Source organism: Vipera berus, assembly GCF_964194415.1.
Source record: "Vipera berus genome assembly, chromosome: 3".
NCBI lineage: Eukaryota > Metazoa > Chordata > Lepidosauria > Squamata > Viperidae > Vipera > Vipera berus.
In genome coordinates, this window is record NC_138204.1 from 16,011,815 (window position 1) to 16,034,350 (window position 22,536).

The 22,536-nt window shown below is 41.8% G+C and overlaps 1 protein-coding gene across 1 annotated transcript in view; it reads right to left on the reverse strand.

The window, feature by feature from the left end:
• The window catches only part of SPO11 (SPO11 initiator of meiotic double strand breaks), a gene marked incomplete at its 5' end in the record, with an annotated part of 37,364 nt that overhangs the window by 9,589 nt on the left and 5,239 nt on the right, over positions 1 to 22,536 (reverse strand). The window contains 5 exons of the mRNA XM_081325956.1: positions 15,619 to 15,718; positions 18,789 to 18,898; positions 19,109 to 19,142; positions 19,766 to 19,852; positions 20,712 to 20,820. Coding sequence (XP_081182082.1) covers positions 15,619 to 15,718; positions 18,789 to 18,898; positions 19,109 to 19,142; positions 19,766 to 19,852; positions 20,712 to 20,820 — 440 coding nt within the window. The remainder of the gene's footprint in view (positions 1 to 15,618; positions 15,719 to 18,788; positions 18,899 to 19,108; positions 19,143 to 19,765; positions 19,853 to 20,711; positions 20,821 to 22,536) is intronic.

Below are 22,536 nucleotides of genomic sequence, written 5' to 3' on the forward strand. Positions count from 1 at the left end.
CTACTCAGTAGCAATGCCAGACAGAAATAATAAACAGATTTATCACCTTGCATTATGTGTGCACTGAGATCAAGAGTACTACATCTTACCATATTGGTAGCGGCAGGAGAGACTCTTGGAGGAAAAACAGAGATAGGAAAAAAAAGTGAAAGAAAGAGAAGAACATAGAACATAGTAGGATGTCTGAAGGAAGAGAAAAAGAGTCTTGTATGAAAAAGTATTAGTAGATGGATTAATTTCCCAACAGAATGAACTGTAAATGAACTTAAAGAAGGCTGATTGAAGCAGAATGAAAAAGTGCATTCCAAAATGCAACAGAACTGTGTTGAGTAATGGGAAGTATGAAAAAAAGGTGACAGGTGAAATGATGAAGGGAAAAAGAGTGTGGATGGAAAAAAAATGTTAAGCAAACAGCAAGATAATTTGCAAAATCTGAGAAGTGCAGTGTACTTTTTACAAAGGGTATAGAAACTAGACTTCTGTTCTTCAGGAAATCAGTGAGAAACATATGTAATAAAACTTATCCCTTTGTTAGTTTAGAGATAGTATATGGTAGTCAAAAGGCTTGAATGAGTTCCCACGGAAAAGGTGGAATACAAATCAAATCAATCAATAGAAAATGTTTTGCATGAATATGCAGTTGAAGTCCATTGCTAAGCAGAGTAATGCTTAGAACAGCATGTGTGAGAATTAATTAAATGCTTAGCAAACAGTTCATATCTGAGTGTGACATAAGATATAAATGTGTGGTGTTTCCTTGTCAAAGTTAATGTATAGGGAATTATTTTGGTGATTTTAGAGGCATGGTAGTTGGTGATGTGAATGTGTGCATTTTTTGTACGCAGATCAATATTGCCTCTACCCCCACCTGGTTTGGACATAGATCAGTTTCTTATCCCTACACAAAAAGAGCTTAGCTTGGATCACAACACTATGCCTGCCATTGTCTCTTGCTTCTTTGGCTCTTCTGCAGGAGATAAATTATTGCCTGAAAACGTGGATGGTTTGTAATGAATGTTAAGTAGATTGTATGATCTACACAACATTCCACAAGAAGTATAGATTTGAAAATTAAAGTAACAATGAACTAGATAGTTGTGTTTGACAGAAGAAAGGAGTTTGATTAGAGAAAGGAGATGCATTTGTCCATCATGGTAGAATGTTTAATAAAGGTGGCAAAATAGTTGGAGAAATTTTAAGAAATCTAAAGCTGATAAAAAGCTAGTGGGCAGTAAGTGGTTTGTAGCAATGAATGAAAGTTTGTTTTTTAAAATACCCAACTGGCTTGTAAAAAGAGTATATACCACAGTGGTGGGCCAGTTTGCACCAGTTCAGCAGAACTGGTAACTAATTTTTTGTTGCCCAGGCCCAGAATGGATTTCTGGAAGTGGCATCTACACAGAGAACTGGTTGTTCACATATTGAATCCCACCGCTGGTATACCGGTACTTCTGCCTATGTTGTTATATAAGAGTTGAGTATGTCAGGAGAAACGTAATATAAATTGAATACAGTGGAAATAAGTATCTGTGATAGGAGAAAAGGTCATGAATAGATTAGTGTTGAATGCTAAATAAAACAATTGTAACTGTAAAACATAATTTGTGGAAGAGTGCAGTCAGTTTCCCTAACAATATAACCACTATACAGATTCCTCACCTACATTACTGGATCCCGAGGCCAGATAGCAAAGACACGAAAAGGAATAGCAAATGATATATATTTATATAAATTACTTTGATCTATATTTCTTTTCTCTTAGGGCCTTCATTTTGGATTACTGTTTCTTATTCTTTTTTGCATAGCATGCTACCTTTGAAACAAAATAAATTACAGGATCATAAAAAGGGAGTTTTAGTGTGATGAGTGTTTATGTCTGTATATAATATATACTAATATATTAATATTTTTGAGAGACTATGGTTACTGAATTTGAATTTGAATTTGATCACTGAGAACAAAAGGTTTATTCTAAATGTTTACTGCTATTTATGGATTATTTATATTTTCCTCGCCATGATCTGTTATCCCTAAAAGAAAGGGGATAGGAAGGCTGAAATCTATCCCTTGTCAGACAGAGTGGAATTGGGAGGGGAGAAACAGAAAAATAATTCTTCCTCTGTAGTGTATGCTCTTAAGCATACACAGGATGTCAGCACAGCAGGGGGCTGGACAGCTCCAGGCTACAACCATTTTTGGCAGGAAAGCCTGAATAGAGCAAGTCGTTGACAGCCCCAGGGCATGGTCAGCTCTGGCGGGAAGCCAGGGTTTAAATCCATTGGCCACCTGCACTGGCGGGAAGACCAGGTTTGAATCTATTGGTTGCGATTCACCTGGGCAGGTATAAATAGACGCCAGGTAACCCCTTTGCCTCAGCTTCATTCCTGATCCAATGAAGAAGTTACTACCCAGCTCCAGTGTCCGTCTCTCTGTGTGACCACGCGACTTTGCACTGGTGACGAAGGTGGGATCCTGCACCGGACAGCACTAGCCGCGAACGGAACCCTATCGGCAGCCCCGGATCCAGACACAGGACGACCGAGACGGCGGAATGGCACAACTGAGTCAGTATCCCCTTTTCAATAGTAACCGCCCCGGGACTTCCGGTGGCTGCGCAGCGCCGGAGACAGCCTTCCCGGGCTGCCCGCGGCTCAGCTGAGTAATTTTCACCCGAAACAGCGCCGATCAGCTGTTCGGGTGAATTTGAAGCCCCCTCCTCGGGAGAAGAGGAGTGGGTGAGGCCCCAGGTAGGGGTCGAGTTCTCCGGGGCCGCCTGAGCTTGTAGCTTGGGCGGCTGAAGGATCGAACTCCCCCGTAGCCTGGGTCACTCCCAGCTGGTCAGCGTCTCTGCTCCGGATTTCTTGGAGCAGAGCCAGGCGTTTGCGACCACCCCTGCCTGAAGGAAGGACTATGGAATAAAAGGAGCAGGCAGAGCGGTACAAGAGGAAAAGGTGAAGAGGATTATTATATTTTACTCTCGAGCTTGATGGACTTTTAAAACTTAAAGTGAAAGTGCGTCACAAGTGAAAGTAAAAGATGGCGGCTAAACCTCCCCCAAAAACTCTTCGGAGTGCTGGATCTTCTTCGGTGCAACAATCATCATTGCAGGCGTTGCATCCTCCTGATGTATTGACACCGAAGGATTTACAAGATGCTCTTGAAAAACATGCCCAGGTAATTTTGGAATCAATGGGTGATAAATTTGCACAGATGGAGGAGAAATTGGAGAAATTGGAGGAGAGAATGGAAGAGAGGATGGAACAGAAGTTCAGTGTGATGAAGGTAGACATTTTGTCTTCAGTGCATAAAGTGGCTGAATGTGTGGAAGATCTGGATGAAAAAGTGGAAGATTTGACTCAAAAGAATGCCATATTAGAAGCAAAAGTATTGGAGAATGAAGATTTAAGAGACAAAATGGACAGAGAATTGAGTCTTGCTCAATATTACCAGATGCAGTTTGCTGTTAGAATCAGAGGCTTAAAAGAGAATATTAAGGAAGATTTAAAGCAGCTGATTTCTGAGGCTCTGGAAGTGGTATTGAATCAGCCAGCATCTGAAATAAAGGGAGGCATGGATAAAGTGTTTCGTGTGAATTCATGGATTGCTAGACAGAGAAAGCTGCCTAGAGATGTGGTGGTTTATTTTGCAAAGAGGGAAATTAGAGATGAAGTTATACAAGCTGCCTATGATTTTAAAGTTGTGATTGCTGATCAAGAAGTTTTGGTTCTAAAAGAAATCCCTCCAAAGATTTTAAGGAGGAGGAAGGATTTTACATTTCTTGTGCAAGAGCTCAAGCAACGAGATATAAGGTTCAGATGGGAGATTCCAGTTGGGTTGATGGTGATGCATGAAGGTAAAAGGTACCGTCTGGCTACTGTGATGCAGGCGCGTGATTTTTACAATAACGTTTTAAAAGCAACCCCATCATCACTTCTGGAAGCTGCAAAGGGATCTGGAGAAGGAGAACATCAAGAGGCTGAAGATGGACAGACAGAGGAGAACGGTGCTGGAGGAGATCAAGCTACAACTTCTCTGGATGATCCTAGAGAGCAGAGGGTGATGCGTGCTGCTTTAAAACGATCAAAAAAAAAACAAAAGAACAAGATCAGCAGAAGTCTATGGAACTTCCACAACGTACTTACAGCCAAGCAGTGGGAGGAGCACAGCCTAAAAAAGATAGTCCTATCAAAGCAGTGCTCCAAGAGCTTTGGGATGATGTGCATGGCAACTAAATTTTTAACTTGGAACGTTAATGGACTAAATTCACCACAGAAGAGGAAGAAAGTTTTTCAATATTTAAAACAATTCAAGATAGATGTTATATGTTTGCAAGAAACGCATATTAGGGTTGTGGATCAAAAGTATTTATCGAACTCAAGGCTGGGTACGCAATTTGTTGCTTCTGCAATGAATAAGAAAAATGGAGTGGTTGTTTATGTTAAAAGTGCTTTAACAGCAGACTTAATTGAAGCAGATAAGCATGGAAGATACGTTATGATAGAGCTGCTGCTAGAAGGTAAAAAGACGCTTTTAGTTGGATTAAAGGTAAAGGTTCCCCCGTACATGCGTGCTAGTCGTTTCCGACTCTAGGGCCCGGTGCTCATCTCCGTTTCAAAGCCGAAGAGCCAGCGCTTGTCCGAGGACATCTCCGTGGTCATGTGGCCGGCATGACTAGACGCCAAAGGCACACGGAACGCTGTTACCTTCCCACCGGAGTGGTCCCTATTTTTCTACTTGCATTTTTACGTGCTTTCAAACTGCTAGGTTGGCAGAAGCTGGGACGAGTAACAGGCGCTCACTCTGTTACGCGGCACTCGGGATTCGACCCGCCAAACTGCCGACCTTCCGATCGACAAGCTCAGCGTCCTAACCCACTGAGCCACCGCGTCCCTTAGTTGGATTATATGTTCCTAATCAACAACAAGCTGACTTTTTTAGTTTACTTCATACAAAGCTTACCCAGTTGGATTATAAATCTTTTATTTTTATGGGGGATTGGAATGGTGTTTTGGATGTACAGATGGACAAGGCTGGAGCTTTTAAGCGCGTCCCAAGTCATGCTAGACTGCCTAAATCCTTTTTTGAAATGAAGGATGACTTGGAACTGTGAGATATTTGGCGCGAGAGACATTTGCAGGAAAAGGATTATACTTTTTTTTCTGACAGACATCAATCTTTTTCTAGGATTGATTTTATTTTGTTGACTAATGATTTTTTTTTTAAGGACTAAGAAGGTGAAGATTTGTGCAAGAACTATTTCTGATCACAGCCCAGTTTGGCTAGAGATTGATAAGGAGAATAGAGATAGGCGCTCGTGGCGCGTAAATGAGAATTTGTTTAGAAATCAGAGAAATGTGGAAGAATGCAAACAGCGGATGAAGGATTTTTTTGAAATTAATATGAATAAGGGCACCTCTATGGACATGGTTTGGGATGCTAGTAAGGCCTATATGAGAGGGGTGTTGATATATATGAATAATAAACATAGACGTGCTGTGGAAGCTAGGAGGAAAGAACTGGAGAATGAAATAAAGGAAAAAGAAAAGGCTTTGATTTTGAATTCAGAGGATGTGAAGACTAAGGAGGCTATTAAACTGTTAAGAGGACAATTTGATAAATTAAAGGCTGACCAAGTGGCAACCAATTTGCGGTTTGCCAGGCATAATACCTTTTGCAACGCCAACAAACCAGGTAGATGGTTAGCTTATAGATTGAGGAAAAAGCAAAGGGCTTCTAATATAGACAAAATTGAGCATAAAGGAAGGGTTGTGTTTCAACAGGACCTTATTAAGGATGCTTTTGTGGATTTTTATTCTAAATTATATGCTAAGGAGAAGATTAATGAAAAAGACATTGATATATATTTGGAGAATGCTAGCATCCCGGTTCTTACGCAAGTACAAAAAGAGGGAATTAATCAATTAATTACAGAAGAAGAAATTTTTACAGCAATTAAGGAATTGAAGATGGATAAAGCACCAGGTACGGATGGTTTGTCTGCGGCTTATTATAAAAATTTACAATTAGAGATGATGAAACCGTTAAAGGAACTGTTCCAGACAATCCAGAGGGGGGGAAAGGTGCCACCGTCTTGGAGAACAGCTTTTATTTCCTTGATTCCGAAGGAAGACCAAGATGCTACTCAAGTTAAAAATTATAGACCGATATCGCTTTTAAATACAGATTACAAGATATTTGCTAAGGTGTTGGCTAATAGACTGATGAGGGTTCTGCAACAGGTGATTCATGGGGACCAAACGGGGTTTATCAGTGGTAGGCAAATGAAAAATAATGTGAGGCATATAGTTGATGTGTTAGAGTTTTTGGAAAGGAACAACCAGATCTCTGCGGCGTTAATCTTTCTAGATGCTGAAAAAGCTTTTGATCAATTGAATTGGCAATTTTTGATGAAAGTTTTAGACAAAATTGATTTTGGGGAAAATTTTTTACAACCGATTAGGGCATTATATCAAAAACAAGCTGCCCGAATTATAGTTAATAATAGTCTGACAGAAGCATGTAATATTGAGAAGGGCACAAGGCAAGGGTGTCCGTTATCGCCCTTGTTATTTGTATTAACATTAGAGATATTATTGGTTAAAATACGGAATTCGGGAAAAATTAAGGGTATACAAATTAGAGATCAGGATTATAGATTGAGAGCATTCGCAGATGATCTGGTTGTTACAGTGACCCAGCCAGAGAACTCTGTTGTGGACCTGATGGAGATAATAACACAATACGGGAAGGTTTCTGGATTTAAAGTTAATATGTTGTTGTTAGCTGCGAAGTCGTGTCCGACCCATCGCGACCCTATGGACAACATTCCTCCAGGCCTTCCTGTCCTCTATCTTCTGGAGTCCATTTAAGCTCGCGCCTACTGCTTCAGTGACTCCATCCAGCCACCTCATTCTCTGTCGTCCCCTTCTTCTATTGCCCTCGATCTTTCCCAGCATTAGGCTCTTCTCCAGTGAGTCCTTCCTTCTCATTAGGTGGCCAAAGTACTTGAGTTTTAGCTTCAGAATCTGGCCTTCTAAAGAGCAGTCAGGATTGATCTCCTCTAGGACTGACCGGTTTGATCGCCTTGCAGTCCAAGGGACTCGCAGGAGTCTTCTCCAGCACCACAGTTCAAAGGCCTCAATTCTTTGGCGCTCAGCCTTTCTTATGGTCCAACTTTCACTGCCATACATTGCAACTGGGAAGACCATAGCCTTGACTATACGCACTTTTGTTGACAGGGTGATGTCTCTGCTTTTTAGTGTGCTGTCTAGATTTGCCATGGCTTTCCTCCCCAGGAGCAAGCGTCTTTTAATTTCTTGGCTACAGTCCCCGTCTGCAGTGATCTTGGAGCCCAGGAAAATAAAATCTGTCACTACCTCCATTTCTTCCCCATCTATTTGCCAGGAATTGAGAGGGCCAGATGCCATGATCTTGGTTTTCTTAATGTTAAGTTTCAACCCAACTTTTGCACTCTGCTTCTTCACCTGCAACAAGAGGCTCTTTAGTTCTTCTTCACTTTCTGCCATTAGAGTGGTATCATCTGCGTATCTTAGGTTGTTGATATTTCTTCCGGCAATCTTAATTCCAACTTTTGATTCATCTAGCCCTGCCTTTCTCATGATGTGCTCTGCATATAAGTTAAATAGGCAGGGCGACAGTATACAGCCTTGCCGGACTCCTTTCCCAATTTTGAACCAATCAGTGGTTCCGTGTCCAGTTCTCACTGTTGCTTCTTGACCCGCATATAGGTTTCTCAAGAGACAAATAAGATGGTCTGGTACTCCCATCTCTTTAAGAACTTGCCACAGTTTGTTGTGATCCACACAATCAAAGGCTTTAGCATAGTCAATGAAGCAGAAGTAGATGTTTTTCTGGAACTCCCTAGCTTTCTCCATGATCCAGCGTATGTTGGCAATTTGATCTCTAGTTCCTCTGCCTCTTCGAAATCCTGCCTGTACTTCTGGTAGTTCTCGATCCACATACTGCTGAAGTCTAGCTTGTAGGATTTTAAGCATGACTTTACTAGCATGAGAAATGAGTGCAATGGTGCGATAGTTTGAACATTCTTTGGCACTGCCTTTCTTTGGAATTGGAATGTAAACTGATCTTTTCCAATCCTGTGGCCACTGTTGAGTTTTCCAAATTTGCTGGCAAATTGAGTGTAGCACTTTTACTGCATTGTCTTTTAAGATTTTGAATAGCTCAGCTGGAATACTGTCACTTCCACTAGCTTTGTTGTTGCTCAGTTTTTCTAAGGCCCACTTCACTTCACATTGTAGGATGTCTGGCTCGAGGTCAGTGACCACCTCATTGTGATTATCAGGGACGTTAAGCTCATTCTTGTATAGTTCTTCTGTGTAATTTTGCCACCTCTTCTTAATCTCTTCTGCCTCTGTTAGGTCCCTGCCATTTTGGTCCTTTATCATGCCCATTTTTGCATTAAACGTTCCCTTCATTTCTCCAATTTTCTTGAAAAGATCTCTGGTCCTCCCTATTCTATTGTTTTCTTCTATTTCTTTGCACTGTTCATTTAAGAAGGCATTCTTATCTCTTCTAGCTATTCTCTGGAATTCTGCATTCAATTGGGCGTATCTTTCTTTTTCTCCCTTGCCTTTCGCTTCCCTCCTTTCCTCAGCTATTTGCAAAGCTTCCTCAGACAGCCATTTTGCTTTCTTGCATTTCTTTTTCTTTGGGATGGTTTTGGTTGCTACCTCTTGTACAATGTCGCGAACCTCTGTCCATAGTTCTTCAGGCACTCTGTCTATCAGATCTAATTCCTTAAATCTATTTGTCACCTCTACTGTATATTCAACAGGGATATGATTTAATTCATACCTGAGTGGCCTAGTGCTTTTCCCTACTTTCTTCAGTTTAAGCCTAAACTTTGCAAGGAGAAGCTCATGGTCTGAGCCACAGTCAGCTCCTTGTCTTGTTTTTACTGACTGTATAGAGCTTCTCCATCTTTGGCTGCAGAGCATATAGTCAATCTGATTTCTGTGTTGAAAGTTAATATACAGAAAACCAAAATTCTGGCCAAAAATATGACAGTTTCGCAAAAGGCTCTCTTAGAAGGATTAACTGGATTTGAGATTGTTAAAAGGGTAAAATATTTGGGGGTGCTTTTGTCACCCTCTAATACAAAGTTATATAAAAATAATTATGAAAAACTATGGGGGAAAATTCAAAAAGAATTGGAGAGTTGGGAAAAATTGCAATTGTCCTTGTTGGGACGGATCGCAGCAGTGAAAATGAACGTCCTGCCTAAATTTCTATTTTTATTTCAAATGATACCGATTCTTAAGAAAGATTCTAATTTGGAGGAATGGCAGCGAGGTATCAATAAATTTGTTTGGGCAGGGAAAAGGCCACGAGTTAAACTTAAGATTATGCAGGATACTCGTGAGAGAGGTGGTCTTAAAATGCCCAATCTTAAACTATATTATGAAGCTGCTGCATTAGTAGGAATAAGTGATTGGATTAATTTGACACAAGAGAGATTATTAAATCTTGAGGGCCACGATTTGTTGTTTGGCTGGCATGCATATTTGTTGTATGACAAGAAGGTAGACAATGTGTTTAGAGTGCATATTCTAAGACAGGCATTGTTGAGAGTTTGGAAGAAGTATAGACATAAGCTAGATTGTAAAATACCACTGTGGGCAATTCCAAAACACGCAATAGAAAATATACATGCTGGTTTCAAACATGATGTGACTACGTACAAGGAGATTCTGAGCTTGGAAAGAAATGTCTGGAGTTTGAAATCATATAGCCTCTTGCGAGAAGAGAAAGTTGTTCAAAATTGGTTTCAATATACTCAGCTACGGGCCAGGTGGAAAGAAGACCAGAAAACTGGTTTTACAATGACTGATGAGAATTTGATAAAACAAATTAGAAATCAGGGCCCCGCACATATCAAATGGATATATCTTGCATTGATAGAAATTGACTCAGAAACAGAGCTTGTTAAAGATTGTATGATTAAATGGGCCCAAAATATTCAAGAAGTTGTTACAATGGATACGTGGGAAAGGATTTGGGTGAGGAACGTAAAATTTACACAAGCTCAAAATCTAAGAGAGAATTTTTACAAAATGTTTTATAGATGGCATTTAGATCCTAAAAAGCTTGCAAGTATGTATCCGAATTATCAGCCTAAATGTTGGAGGTGCGGTGACGAAGACGCAACATATTTTCACATATGGTGGACTTGTAAAAAGGTTAAGGTTTTTTGGATAAAAGTCTGGTGGAACATGCAGAAGATTTTTAAACAGAGGATAAAGTTTTGTCCGCAACTTTTTTTGTTGGGAATAATTACAGATGCTACAGTTGTGGACACTAAGTTGATGTTGAATTTAATTACGGCAGCAAGACTCTTAATAGGTCAGTATTGGAAGAAGGAGGAACTGCCGACTATAGGAGAATGGACTTTAAAGGTTTCCGACCTGGCAGAGATGGCAAAGATATCGGCCTATTTGAAAGATCATTCGCAAGAACGCTATATTATGGAGTGGAGAAAATGGATTGAGTATATCCAGAACAAATATGGGACTAAAAAGTTTCATGTAGCATTTGAATAAGTCTTCCCTTCTTTTCTCTTTTTCCCCCCTCTTTTTTTATATATTTTATATTAATAGTGTTTGTAGTTATCCTATATGAGCTAGAGAGTGATAGATTTTAGAGTTTACGGTTGTTAGCATATGGTTGTTTATGATTCTTTTTTTTTCTTTGTTTTTTATACCTTGTGCTTAGCTCTGGGAAGTCGGGGGGGGAGGGGGGAGGGGTAAGGAGGGAGGGATAGGGGAGGGGTAGGGGGGTTTGTTAAAGATAAAATGTATGATAAAACTTTTCAATAAAATAAAATAAAATAAAAAATAGTAACCGCCCCGAGGAGTGGGAAGCTTTCGTGGGACAGCTCGAGTGCTACCTAAGGGCGAACGGGGTGAAAGATGACCGACAGAGAGCGGCGGCGCTACTCTGCAGCTGCGGGACAGAAACGTACCAGCTGGCGGTCGGCCTTTACTCGCCCGACGACATCCACACCATCGGGTACGGCAAGTTGCTAGCGAAGCTGACCGAGCACTTCAGGCCTGAGACGTCCGAAATCGCATGGCGGTACCGCTTCGAGAAACGGGATCAGCGGCCGGGTGAGTCTGCCAAACAATACATGGCTGCCCTAAGGCAGGCAGCCCGTCTTTGCAACTTTGAAAATTTAGAGGTCCGGCTGCGGGATCGGATCGTCTGTGGGCTGAGGGACCGGAAGCTGTGGCAGAAAATTTTCGCGAAGCAGAAGTTAATCCTGAGGGACGTCCAGGAGGAGTTCCTAGCCTGGGACGCGGCCGAGGAGTCTGACACGAGAGAGAGCGGAGCCATCCACCAGTTCAGCGGTTGCAGCGAAGCAGAAGGGGCGGAAGCCGAAGTGGACGCCATACACCGACAACCGCGACCCATCAACACCAACCGAGACAACGTGAGGGAGCCACGACCAGCCTGAGGTACCAGGAGTGCAGGTGCGGAGCGAGCGGGCCCCGGTCTACCCAACTCCCTGGCTACAGCGCGAACCGGCCCCGGTCTACCCAGCATTGCAGTTGCGGACCCCGGTCTACCCAGCACGGCGGCTGCGGACAACCCCGGTCTACCCAGTGCTCCGGCTGCGGCTCAAACAGCTCCCGAGCTACCCGTTGCGCAAGCTGCGGAGGACAGCATCCCCGGTCTACCTGCCGATTCAAGTCGGCAAAGTGTCGGGCATGTGGGAAAACCGGGCACATCACGGCGGTCTGAAGGAGCAAGCAACGGGACAGCCTGCACGAAGTGGAAGCAGAGTTCCAGTTTGCTACAGGTACCGGGGAGCGGTTGCCAAGACTGTCGGTCAGCCACACGGAGGGAAGGCCAGCTGTTTGCTTAACAGGGGGCCCTCCGACACTCACCCCAAAAATAAAATTAAGGGTGAAGCTGCAAGGGATTCCCTGCACGATGGAACTGGACTTAGGGTCAGCTGTGTCAATAATCTCCGCCAGAACGTTTAAAGACATTTGCAAGCGGAGCGGCCAATGGGTTCCCTTGAGGCCATCCAGGCTGACCCTCTCTGACTTTCAAAACTCACCCATTAACGTTCGGGGGGAGGCGTCGGTGTTGGTTCAGTACAAGGGATTCACGGGCAAATTAAGCGTGTTGGTCGTCGAAGGGCAGCGAACCAGCCTCGTGGGGTTAGGGTGGTTCAAAGCGCTGGGCATCGGAATCACGGGGATTCACCAGACACGGAGCTGCCTTTCACTTGAAGGGATCTGCAAGGATTTTGCAGACGTGTTTGACGAGCAGCTAGGGAGATACACCAGTTCCCCAATTTCATTTAAATTAAACCCCCAGGTTCAGCCCATCAGAATGAAGGCTAGGAGAGTCCTGTTTGCACTAAAACACAAGATAGAGCGGGAACTGGATAGGTTGGTAGACCAGGGGGTGTTAACGCCAGTCGATGGAGCAGAATGGGAAACCCCCATCGTAATGCCGCTCAAGGCAAATGGCGAAATTAGAATTTGCGCCAACTATAAGGGGACCATTAACCGAGCTTTGAGTGCCCATTCCTACCCGGTCCCCGCGGTAAGCAGCATCCTAGCGTCCTTGCAAGGCGGGGCGGTGTTCGCAAAACTGGATCTTGCCCAAGCTTATCAGCAGCTGCCGGTAGACCCAGAGGCTGCTAAAGCACAAACAATAATCACACACAAAGGGGCGTTCCGGGTAGACCGGTTGCAGTTCGGGGTCAGCGTGGCTCCTGGAATATTCCAGGAGGTGATGGAAAGGACCCTCAAGGGAATACCAGGGGTTTGCCCTTACTTCGACGACGTCCTAATCACAGCCAGCTCCGAAGACATTTTGGCAACCCGATTGAAAGCAGTGTTAGAGAGGTTCAGGGATGCAGGGCTGAAACTCAAAAGGGAAAAATGCAAGATTGGGGTAACTGAGACAGAGTTCCTGGGGTTCAGGATTGATGCTCAAGGCATCCACCCATCTGCATCCAAAGTCAGGGCAATCAAAGAAGCCCCAACTCCCAAAAACAAGTCTGAGTTGCAGGCATTTCTGGGCCTCCTCAACTTTTATCATGCATTCCTGCCACACAAAGCAACAATTGCAGAACCCCTACACAGGTTGCTTGACAAGCAAGCATCCTGGGACTGGACTGACACACACACAAACGCGTTCAAAACACTGAAGAACCTGTTGGCAGGCAATGCTACAGTCACGCACTTCAGGGAGGACCAGCCAATCTGCCTTGCATGCGATGCATCCCCTTATGGGATTGGGGCAGTTCTCAGCCATTTAAGGGAGGATGGAACTCAGGCCCCCATCGCCTACTACTCCAGAACCCTGTCAGCTGCAGAAAGAAATTATGCGCAGATAGACAAGGAGGCACTGGCAGTGGTTGCAGGAGTAAAGAAATTTCATGACTACCTATATGGTAGGGAATTTCTAATATATACTGACCATAAGCCTTTGTTAGGGTTATTTACAACGGAAAAGCAGACACCACAAATCCTGTCACCCCAGATGTTACGCTGGTCCATCTTCCTGTCAGCATATTCCTGCAAGCTGGTACACAGACCAGGCAAAGAGATGGGGCACGCAGATGGCCTCAGCAGACTCCCCCTAAGGGATACTGAGCCGGACCCCGCACCTGCTACCCAAATATTGGCAATACAGGAGCTGCCAGAATGCCCCCTTAACGCAAAGGACATAGCCTCAGAGACCCCCAAGGACAAGGTTCTAAGCAGGATACAATCGTGGGTGAGCAGTGGGTGGCAGGACAAATCACCAGGGCAAGAGTTCACTGCATACTTTTCCAGAAGACATGAACTATCAACACACAAGGGGTGTCTGCTGTGGGGAAGTAGAGTCATCATCCCCACAAGGCTTAGAGAAAGAGTCCTCCAGTCACTGCACGAGGGCCACCCAGGAGTGGTAAGAATGAAGGCCCTGGCAAGGAGCTACCTGTGGTGGCCAGGGTTGGACAAGGAGATAGAAGGGTTAGTAGCTGGGTGCTACATGTGCCAGAGGTCACAGCCAGAACAGCCACATGCACCAGTTCACAAGTGGGAGGAGACACACACCCCATGGTCCAGGGTAGACATAGACTATGCGGGCCCATTCCAAGGACACACATTTCTGGTAGCAGTAGACAGTCATTCCAAATGGCTGGAGGTGGTGCCTGTGGGCAACATGACCTCAGCAGGAACCATTCAAGCATTAAGGGGAATGTTTGCAACTCATGGTCTGCCAGACGTGATCGTGTCAGATAATGGAACACAATTTACCTCATCGGATTTTCAGGTGTTCCTGAGGACCTTGGGGATTGGACATGCCACCTCGGCTCCCTTTCACCCGGCCAGTAATGGGTTGGCAGAGCGATTCGTGAGGACAACAAAGGACGCCCTCAAGCGCATAGTGCAGGGAAATTGGAAGCAAAGACTGGCCACCAACATGCAACACCCTGCACTGCCACAGGCAAAAGCCCAGCGGAACTCAGATGGGGCAGACGCCTAATAACAACGCTGGACAGGCTTCACCCAGACAGAGTAGCAGCAGATGCCGGGACCCCAAACATCAAAACAATTTTTAACACGGGGGACCCCATCTGGGCAAGGAACTATAGCTCAGGTCACCCATGGGTGCCAGGGGAAATACTAGAGCAAACAGGACCCCTTTCCTACAAGGTGAGGGTGGAGGGGGGACTCTGTTGGAAGAGGCACCTGGACCAGCTGAGGAAAAGGGCTCCTGAAAGGGTTGTTGAGGACACACTGGGCCTGAGGAGGAGGAGCCAACACTGACACAAACACCCAGGAGGGTCACCAGTGGGGCACAGAGGCAACCTCGCCTCAGGCAGGAGACTGACAGGGAAACCAGGCAGTCACCAGAACCCAGCATAATACAAAGCCAAGGCACCCCGACACACACACATACACACCACAATCCACCACAACAACAGCAAGGAAGAGAGACAAGAAACAGCACCACACCACCGGGGGAACCAGTCCCAAGGAGATCAAGCAGACCTCACAAGGCTCCAAGCTACCTCGCTGACTATGTGCGTTCTTAGGGGAAGGTGTAACTGGGAAGTAAACAAATGTAAATTCTGTGTATAGAATAGTTGTATATAGTTATGGGAGACAGAATGACAGAGGTTAATCCCTCACTAAGGGGGAAGGGGTGTAGTGTATGCTCTTAAGCATACACAGGATGTCAGCACAGCAGGGGGCTGGACAGCTCCAGTCTACAACCGTTTTTGGCGGGAAAGCCTGAATAGAGCAAGTCGTTGACAGCCCCAGGGCATGGTCAGCTCTGGCGGGAAGCCAGGGTTTAAATCCATTGGCCACCTGCACTGGCGGGAAGACCAGGTTTGAATCTATTGGTTGCGATTCACCTGGGCAGGTATAAATAGATGCCAGGTAACCCCTTTGCCCCAGCTTCATTCCTGATCCAATAAAGAAGTTACTACCCAGCTCCAGTGTCCGTCTCTCTGTGTGACCACACGACTTTGCATCCGCTATGCTCAGAGAGAAAATGCCCATTACCATGTCTACATTGCTAGACATCTGGTATAAATAGGTAGAGAATCCCCATACTTACCATGTGGGTCAGCATCCATGAGAGCAAAGAGTGGTATGTGACAAGTATCCCATAATTTTCTGACTAGTAGTCTTGTATTGATATCTGGTACACCTTTTCCCTGAAGAAATAATTACAATATTTATAACTATGACACATTTTTCAATATATGTTTAGACACAGTTGCTTCTACTCAGCAAAATTCTTTATTACAGAACTCTAAATTCAGCTCCCAATGAGTATAATCATTTTTTACAGTTGTTCATATTAATGGATGAAAGATTAATACAAAGACAATAGAATCAACACTCACAAAATACCTAAAAGCTGTATAAAAAAATGGTGAAAACTGGGAATTAAGGCATAACATACAATGAAAGGATTTTTTTTAAAAAAAGCCCAAAAGGTAAACCTGCTTTTAGATACAAATCAGGCAGGTATCACCACTTAAAAGACTTGCGCAAAAAAAAGTATTTCCAGTGTCTCAAAATACATTTTGGTAAATGCCAAGAGGATCTCATTGAGGAAGATATTGTGTTACACTGGTAGTAATGAGGTGACCACCCATCTGAAAGATTTGCCTTGATCCCCACAATGCTCTACTCACACCCCTGACTAGAGATAACATCAGTAACTCTTCCCACATATTTTATATCAACTAAAGTTCTGGATTCAGAGCACATTCACACACAATGAAAGTTGGAATTCTTCTCTGAGTGTACAAGCTTTCTTTATCTATAAACCTACTGGTCACTATGGACAATGGATGCAGAGACAGTCATGAAGAGGACTCTGTACTTTTATCTCCATTCCTTCTCTAAAAAGACCCAGTTTGCACATCTCTATGTAACGCATTGCAGAGATGTGGTGGCTCAGTGGGTTATGCTGAGCTTGTCGATCAGATGGTCGGCAGTTTGGCGGGTTGAATCCCGAGTGCCGCGTAACAGAATGAGTGCCTGTTACTCGTTCCAGCTTCTGCCAACCTAGCAGTTCGAAAGCACGTAAAAATGCAAGTAGAAAAATAGGGACCACTACGGTGGGAAGGTAACAGCATTCCGTGCACCTTTGGCGTTTAGTCATGCTGGCCACATGACCACGGAGACCTCCTTGGACAAGCGCTGGCTCTTTGGCTTTGAAACGGAGATGAGCACTGGCCCCTAGAGTTGGAAACGACTAGCACGCATGTGCAGGGGAACCTTTACCTTTACCTTTATGTAACGCATATCCTTTTGATTAGCATTCTCAGGGATTTCATCACTTTCTTTTTCTCTCTCTTTGTTCTCTTTTGCTTTTCACTCTGACCATACATTTCAGGTACTTCTCTGGGCCACTCTTTTTCCATAATGTAAGCTCACACTACAAACTCTTTATCTGTAGATAAAATAACTAAGGCTTTCCTATCACTGAATTATTTTCTAAATAAAGCTTATCTTTTATTTTCTTTCATACAAGCACCAGCCTCAAGAATACCTTCAGTTACACTCCTAACTTTAGTGTTTCTCTTTCCATGCATTCTTTCCACTATATAAAGCTCTCTGCTATTCAACAATGCATTGTTGTTGGAACTAATGGAGGCCCACTGAAGCCAGAGAAATCTCTGCTAAGTAGGAAAGATATTTTGCCTTAATGACAAAGATAAATCTGCAACCCCTCCTAAGCGTGCACTTGACCCTTAGAGCAATGTGGCATTGCTGATATACAGTAGATTAAACCACGAAGCTTCTACTTTGGCTAGACTGAGCTTTAAGTCAGCAGCTATCTGTCAGTACACTCCCATAATCTAACTTCGATTAAGGTTTTCAGTGATTCAGATGATATATTTCTGTGTATTTAATTTAATTTAATTTTAATTTAATTTATTATCATTTCTATACCGCCCTTCTCCCGAAGGACTCAGGGCGGTGTACAGGGCAAGAATAAAACACAGAAATTTACAAAAATTAAAAGATAATTAAATGCATGCCCGATTAAAATACAATTGATACATAGTAAAAAACCCCAACAAGAGTGATAAAAAACCCCACCAATCCCCCCTCAGGCCAGGCCGGCTTGCTCGAACAAGTATGTTTTCAGATCGCGGCGAAAGGAGCGCAGATCGGGCGCCGTCCGGAGCTCAACCGGTAACTGGTTCCATAGCTCCGGGGCGCCCACAGAGAAGGATCTCCCCCTGGGGGCCACCAGACGGCATTCTCTGACCGGTGGCACCCTGAGGAGGCCCTCTCTGTGGGAACGCACAGGGCGCAGGGAGCTTGATGCCGGCAGCAGATGCCCTAATTGTTCAGAAGATGAAAGAAGTAAGGTGACAAGATTCTAGAGAGACATGGGTCCTGCTATTTAACTGGAATCAGAACCTTTTTGGTACTTCTGCCAAGTATGAGAACACTAAGCCTTCACTTAGAGAGTGACAGCACCACTGTGTGAAACCTGTGAAAATATGAGGCTGAAACTTGGATTTTGGGGGAATAATGGGCGCCAGTTATTAGCTAATCATATGGCTGGGCTTGTGTGGTCTGACCATAAACATGGTTCACCAAGCATTTGGTTGGAAATAACACTTCTTACCTCTCCTTATTTGGAAACCCAGAGTTCTTTAGATCTTCCTGATTATTACTCCTTCCTAATTCCTTCAGACATGAAATGCTACTAAGTACACCAGATTTGGCTTTATAATTTTGCTTACATTATTGATGACTTTATGGTGATGACCATGTTGTCAGTTTGGGATGATAGGATAACCCCACCATATTACCCCAGGAATAGAAAAGATCAGCATGTGATCATCATGCAGGTAGCATTGCATGCTTAATATCTGAGTTACTTCACTTAGCAGTTTCACATGACATGGAAAATAAAATGAACTCTTCCACTGACCCAAAGCACAAATGTCATGTGGCTGAACAGTAACACCCTAGCACAATTTTCTCAAAAAATAGTCTAGATATCAGTAGAACCATTGTAAAATACGAGTCCTAAGCAAAGTCTTTAACAGAAGGGCATAATTGATAGTATTGAAAATTGCTGAAATGTATCCAGGAGAATTAACAAGATTATGCTTGCAGATTACAGTAGCCAGCCTCATTGTATAACCAATGCAGTTTCATTTCTGAAACCAGTCCTAAATACAATTGAAATGAATTTGGACAATTTATTTGAGAATGTTCGGATCTGCTTAGTAAAATGTAAAATTGTACCGTAATTATTATACTTGGGGACATTTTACAGCAGAAGTTGTCATCTAACAGTCTCTGAAAAGTTGCATCTTTTTCTATAATTAGAATAAATTTTGCATCTGTAATCAAATCTGTAATGTTAAAGGATTCAAGAAAATAAACTGGAATTTAATTGCACTATATAAATTACTGGATATTATATAATTTTCTGTTACTATAATATGAACAGTTTTAGCATCAGTCATGCCATTTTATATGGAATCTTTAATAAATTTTATATTCAGGTTTTCATTTTGTTTTGTTTTTTACTTTTTTTAATCTACATTTTGCTTAAAGGATACTTCTTATTCCTTCTACATTAGATGGTACAGGTGTCTAAAAAAACAGACATCAAATTGTTTTAGAAACTTAGGAAAGACATTCTTTCAAAAATGATTAACTATAGTAATTCTTCATTACTTCGTAAGCATTATGGTTTTATATATTAGCACACTAATTCTAACCATCCTTTAAGAGTGATGAACAGACCCATACATTAGAAATACTCTATGATTTGGGAGTTTATTAAACTAAATAAAATCCATTGGAGAAAGAAAAGCAACCCTCTCTAGTATTTTGCTAGTAAAATCCAAGAAACATTCACAACCCAGAGGTAAGATGAAGACTACATCATGTGCAGAAAAAGTTTTTTTCCAGGATATGCAATAATTAGGTGCAAGTTGAGAAAGTCCAGATATTTAGTTCGGTAAAATTATACCCAAGCAAGCATCAATACTTTGATTATCATATTAGAAACCTAATGGATATAAATAATGATTTTATCTTATTGAATATCTACAGTAATGTATATATACTGTATATATACTGTATATAGAATATATACAGAATAAAAATTACAAGGCATAATGCATTGAGCAAAAACATCTATGCATTTCAACTAGAATACAGAAATGTGCACCTTTCTTATATCAAATCAGGATATAATGAATTATACATACTGTGATACTGCAAGTACAATTGATTTTTGTACCATCCTCTTCAATATAACTAAGATTACCAGCAATGCACCCTTTGCTAGTGGAGAGCTGCAAAGAAAAAAAGTAACTTCAGATAGTAATTACACAGTTACCAGAATAATATATCTAATCATTATTTATAGGCTAGATAGGGAAAAAATGTAAGTGATGTAATAGTGTTCTTAATTACTGTAGTCACAGGAAATTTTATCAGTTCTTATATTGGATGGCCTGAACTAAATCTTGTCTTAGGCAACTACTTCCTCATGTTCAAAAATAGTATGACTTATTTCCATACCAATTTTGACATTTATAGAAATTTGACCACTATCCTCCAAACCTTTCCTAGACAATATTTAAGATCTTTAATAACTGATCACTCAAAATCATCCAACTGCATTTTTTGGTTTGGCAAATGGGGAAAGTTTTGAGAGGGAGCTTTCTGGCAGTGCCAGTCTTGCTGGAGCATAGGAGGATGATATCTCGTTTTTCCACTACAGTACTAAAACAATATGCTGAAATGTTTCTTTTTCAAGGTGGATTATAGAATGAGTGAAAAATCATACAAAGGGCAAATAAGATTTTTTTCTCTTCTTTTGGCTATACTATATAGTTTACTTCTTGAGTGTCATCAGAGAAAGGAAATGACAAAAGACCACCTCACACACACACACACACACACACAAACACACACACACACACACACACACACACACAAAGATATATATACTTTCTCCTCCCTTCTGTGATTTGCACCTGCCAACAAATCTACTCATTAGATATACAGTAGATATGATTTTTCTATTTTTATTTTGTCATGTTTCTCTGTACTTACTGTTGTGGGAAATTAATTAAAATATTTCATACCTTTCCTCCCCAAAGTGTACTAAACTATTACAGATCATGTAAGACACATTGAATACTTAACAATATGTAGAGTCCTCCTGGGTATCTTGAGCATACATGAAATGTCATTTATAATATTGTCCACAACCCTCTGGTTACCAAAAAGTACTGTATCGGTGTAAAAGATATCTCTGTCAAAATAAAATGTAGTTTTAAAGTAAAATATTTACAGTCTCAAAAGTGATTTCAATGCTGCTTAGAAAATAGTACTCATGAATATTTAGCAAAGGTTATCCTATAAGTATTGCCTGTGGACATCATCCCACTATTCTGTCATCTTCCTTGAATCTTATGTTTCGTCTCTTCTCAATGGAATAATTGAAAATTGTAGGAAAAATCCCCAAAGGGAGTGTTCAGGACTATTCTTATGCAGAGTTTTTCAACAATAATTTTTACAAGTTGTCAGAGTACGTTGAGCTAAGATGAGGAGGAAAATAGTCAGACCACTATGCAACCAGAAAATGGTCTGATTACTTTTTCTTTCAGTCTGTTTTACCATAAGAGAAGATAGAAGCTTAGGAAGCGGCATTGAGAATGATGAATCCTGCTTTGAGTTGCTTAGATAAACACTTAAATGTAATACATGTTATTTTTGATGTGTGTTAACTTACTATTTTGCTCGTGACATCTCTAAGGTTTGGGTCTGATTAGGGAATAAATGATTCCCTTCACTCTCTTACTACTATATCATTAAATGAGCAAAAATTGATCAGCCATATTAATTTATCTGAAACTTGAAACAGCTACTCTGGCATCATAAAAACACAGCAGTCTTGGAGGCTAATTAGCTGGAACGACTCTCAAAAATATTTCAGAATAGTGAACTAGATTTTATGTTTCAATGAATAACTTCACTGCTTCAATATTTCAAACAATATTTCAAACAGCCTTGGTGGAGCAGTGGGCTAATGCCTCCTTAAGTAACACCAGCTGCCTGCAATTAGTGCAGGTTCACATCCCACCAGGCTCAAGGTTGTCTCAGCCTTCCATCCTTCCGAGGTAGGTAAAATGAGGACCCAGATTGTTGGGGGCAATAAGCTGACTTTGTAATAATGCCGCTGGGGGGGGGGGCGAAAGCCCTAATAAGCAGGCATATACATAGAATGAAGGCTATTGCTAAGCACATTGGTTTGTGCTTAAATTGTAAGCCGCCCTGAGTCTTCGGAGAAGGGCGGGATATACATGGGATTAAAATAATAATAAAAATTGTGGTAGTGAAGAAGGCCACAATAGAAATGCTATCACAGAGGCTATGTTTGTACAGCAAAATAAGCTGTTATGAAATTAATTCACTTTTGCACAATAAGCTCACAGGGTAGGAGTCATCATAGGCATCTGTTACAAGTCACAGCATCAAAATGATGACATATGCATCATATGTCATCATACTAATGATATAGTTATATAATTTTTGCCATGACATCTAACACAAGCATCACATAATTTTGTGTGATGTTGTTAAAAAGCAGGTATCATATGATACCTCTCTTTAGGTTTGTTTCTATGAAATTATAATTGGCAGTAGGAATAATACTGAAGAAGATTCACTACTAAGACAATAGTTTTATAAAAGAAGTTTAAATCCAAGGCAGAAATGTAATTTGAGAAAGTTTCCCAGACTTGACCCTTACTATTTCTCAAAAAGATAAAGTGAATAAAGATAAACACAGAACTATGTCATAAATAAATGAAGAAATATAAAGTTTTTGACTCATTTGTTTGAGTTTTTCTTTTTCTTTTCTAGTTTTAGGACTTGTCTGGAGAACAGATCACATCTTAGGCCATATTTATGCAGAAATATTGAAACTCTTAAGCACAACTGTATATGTTTATTTTAACCTTACAAA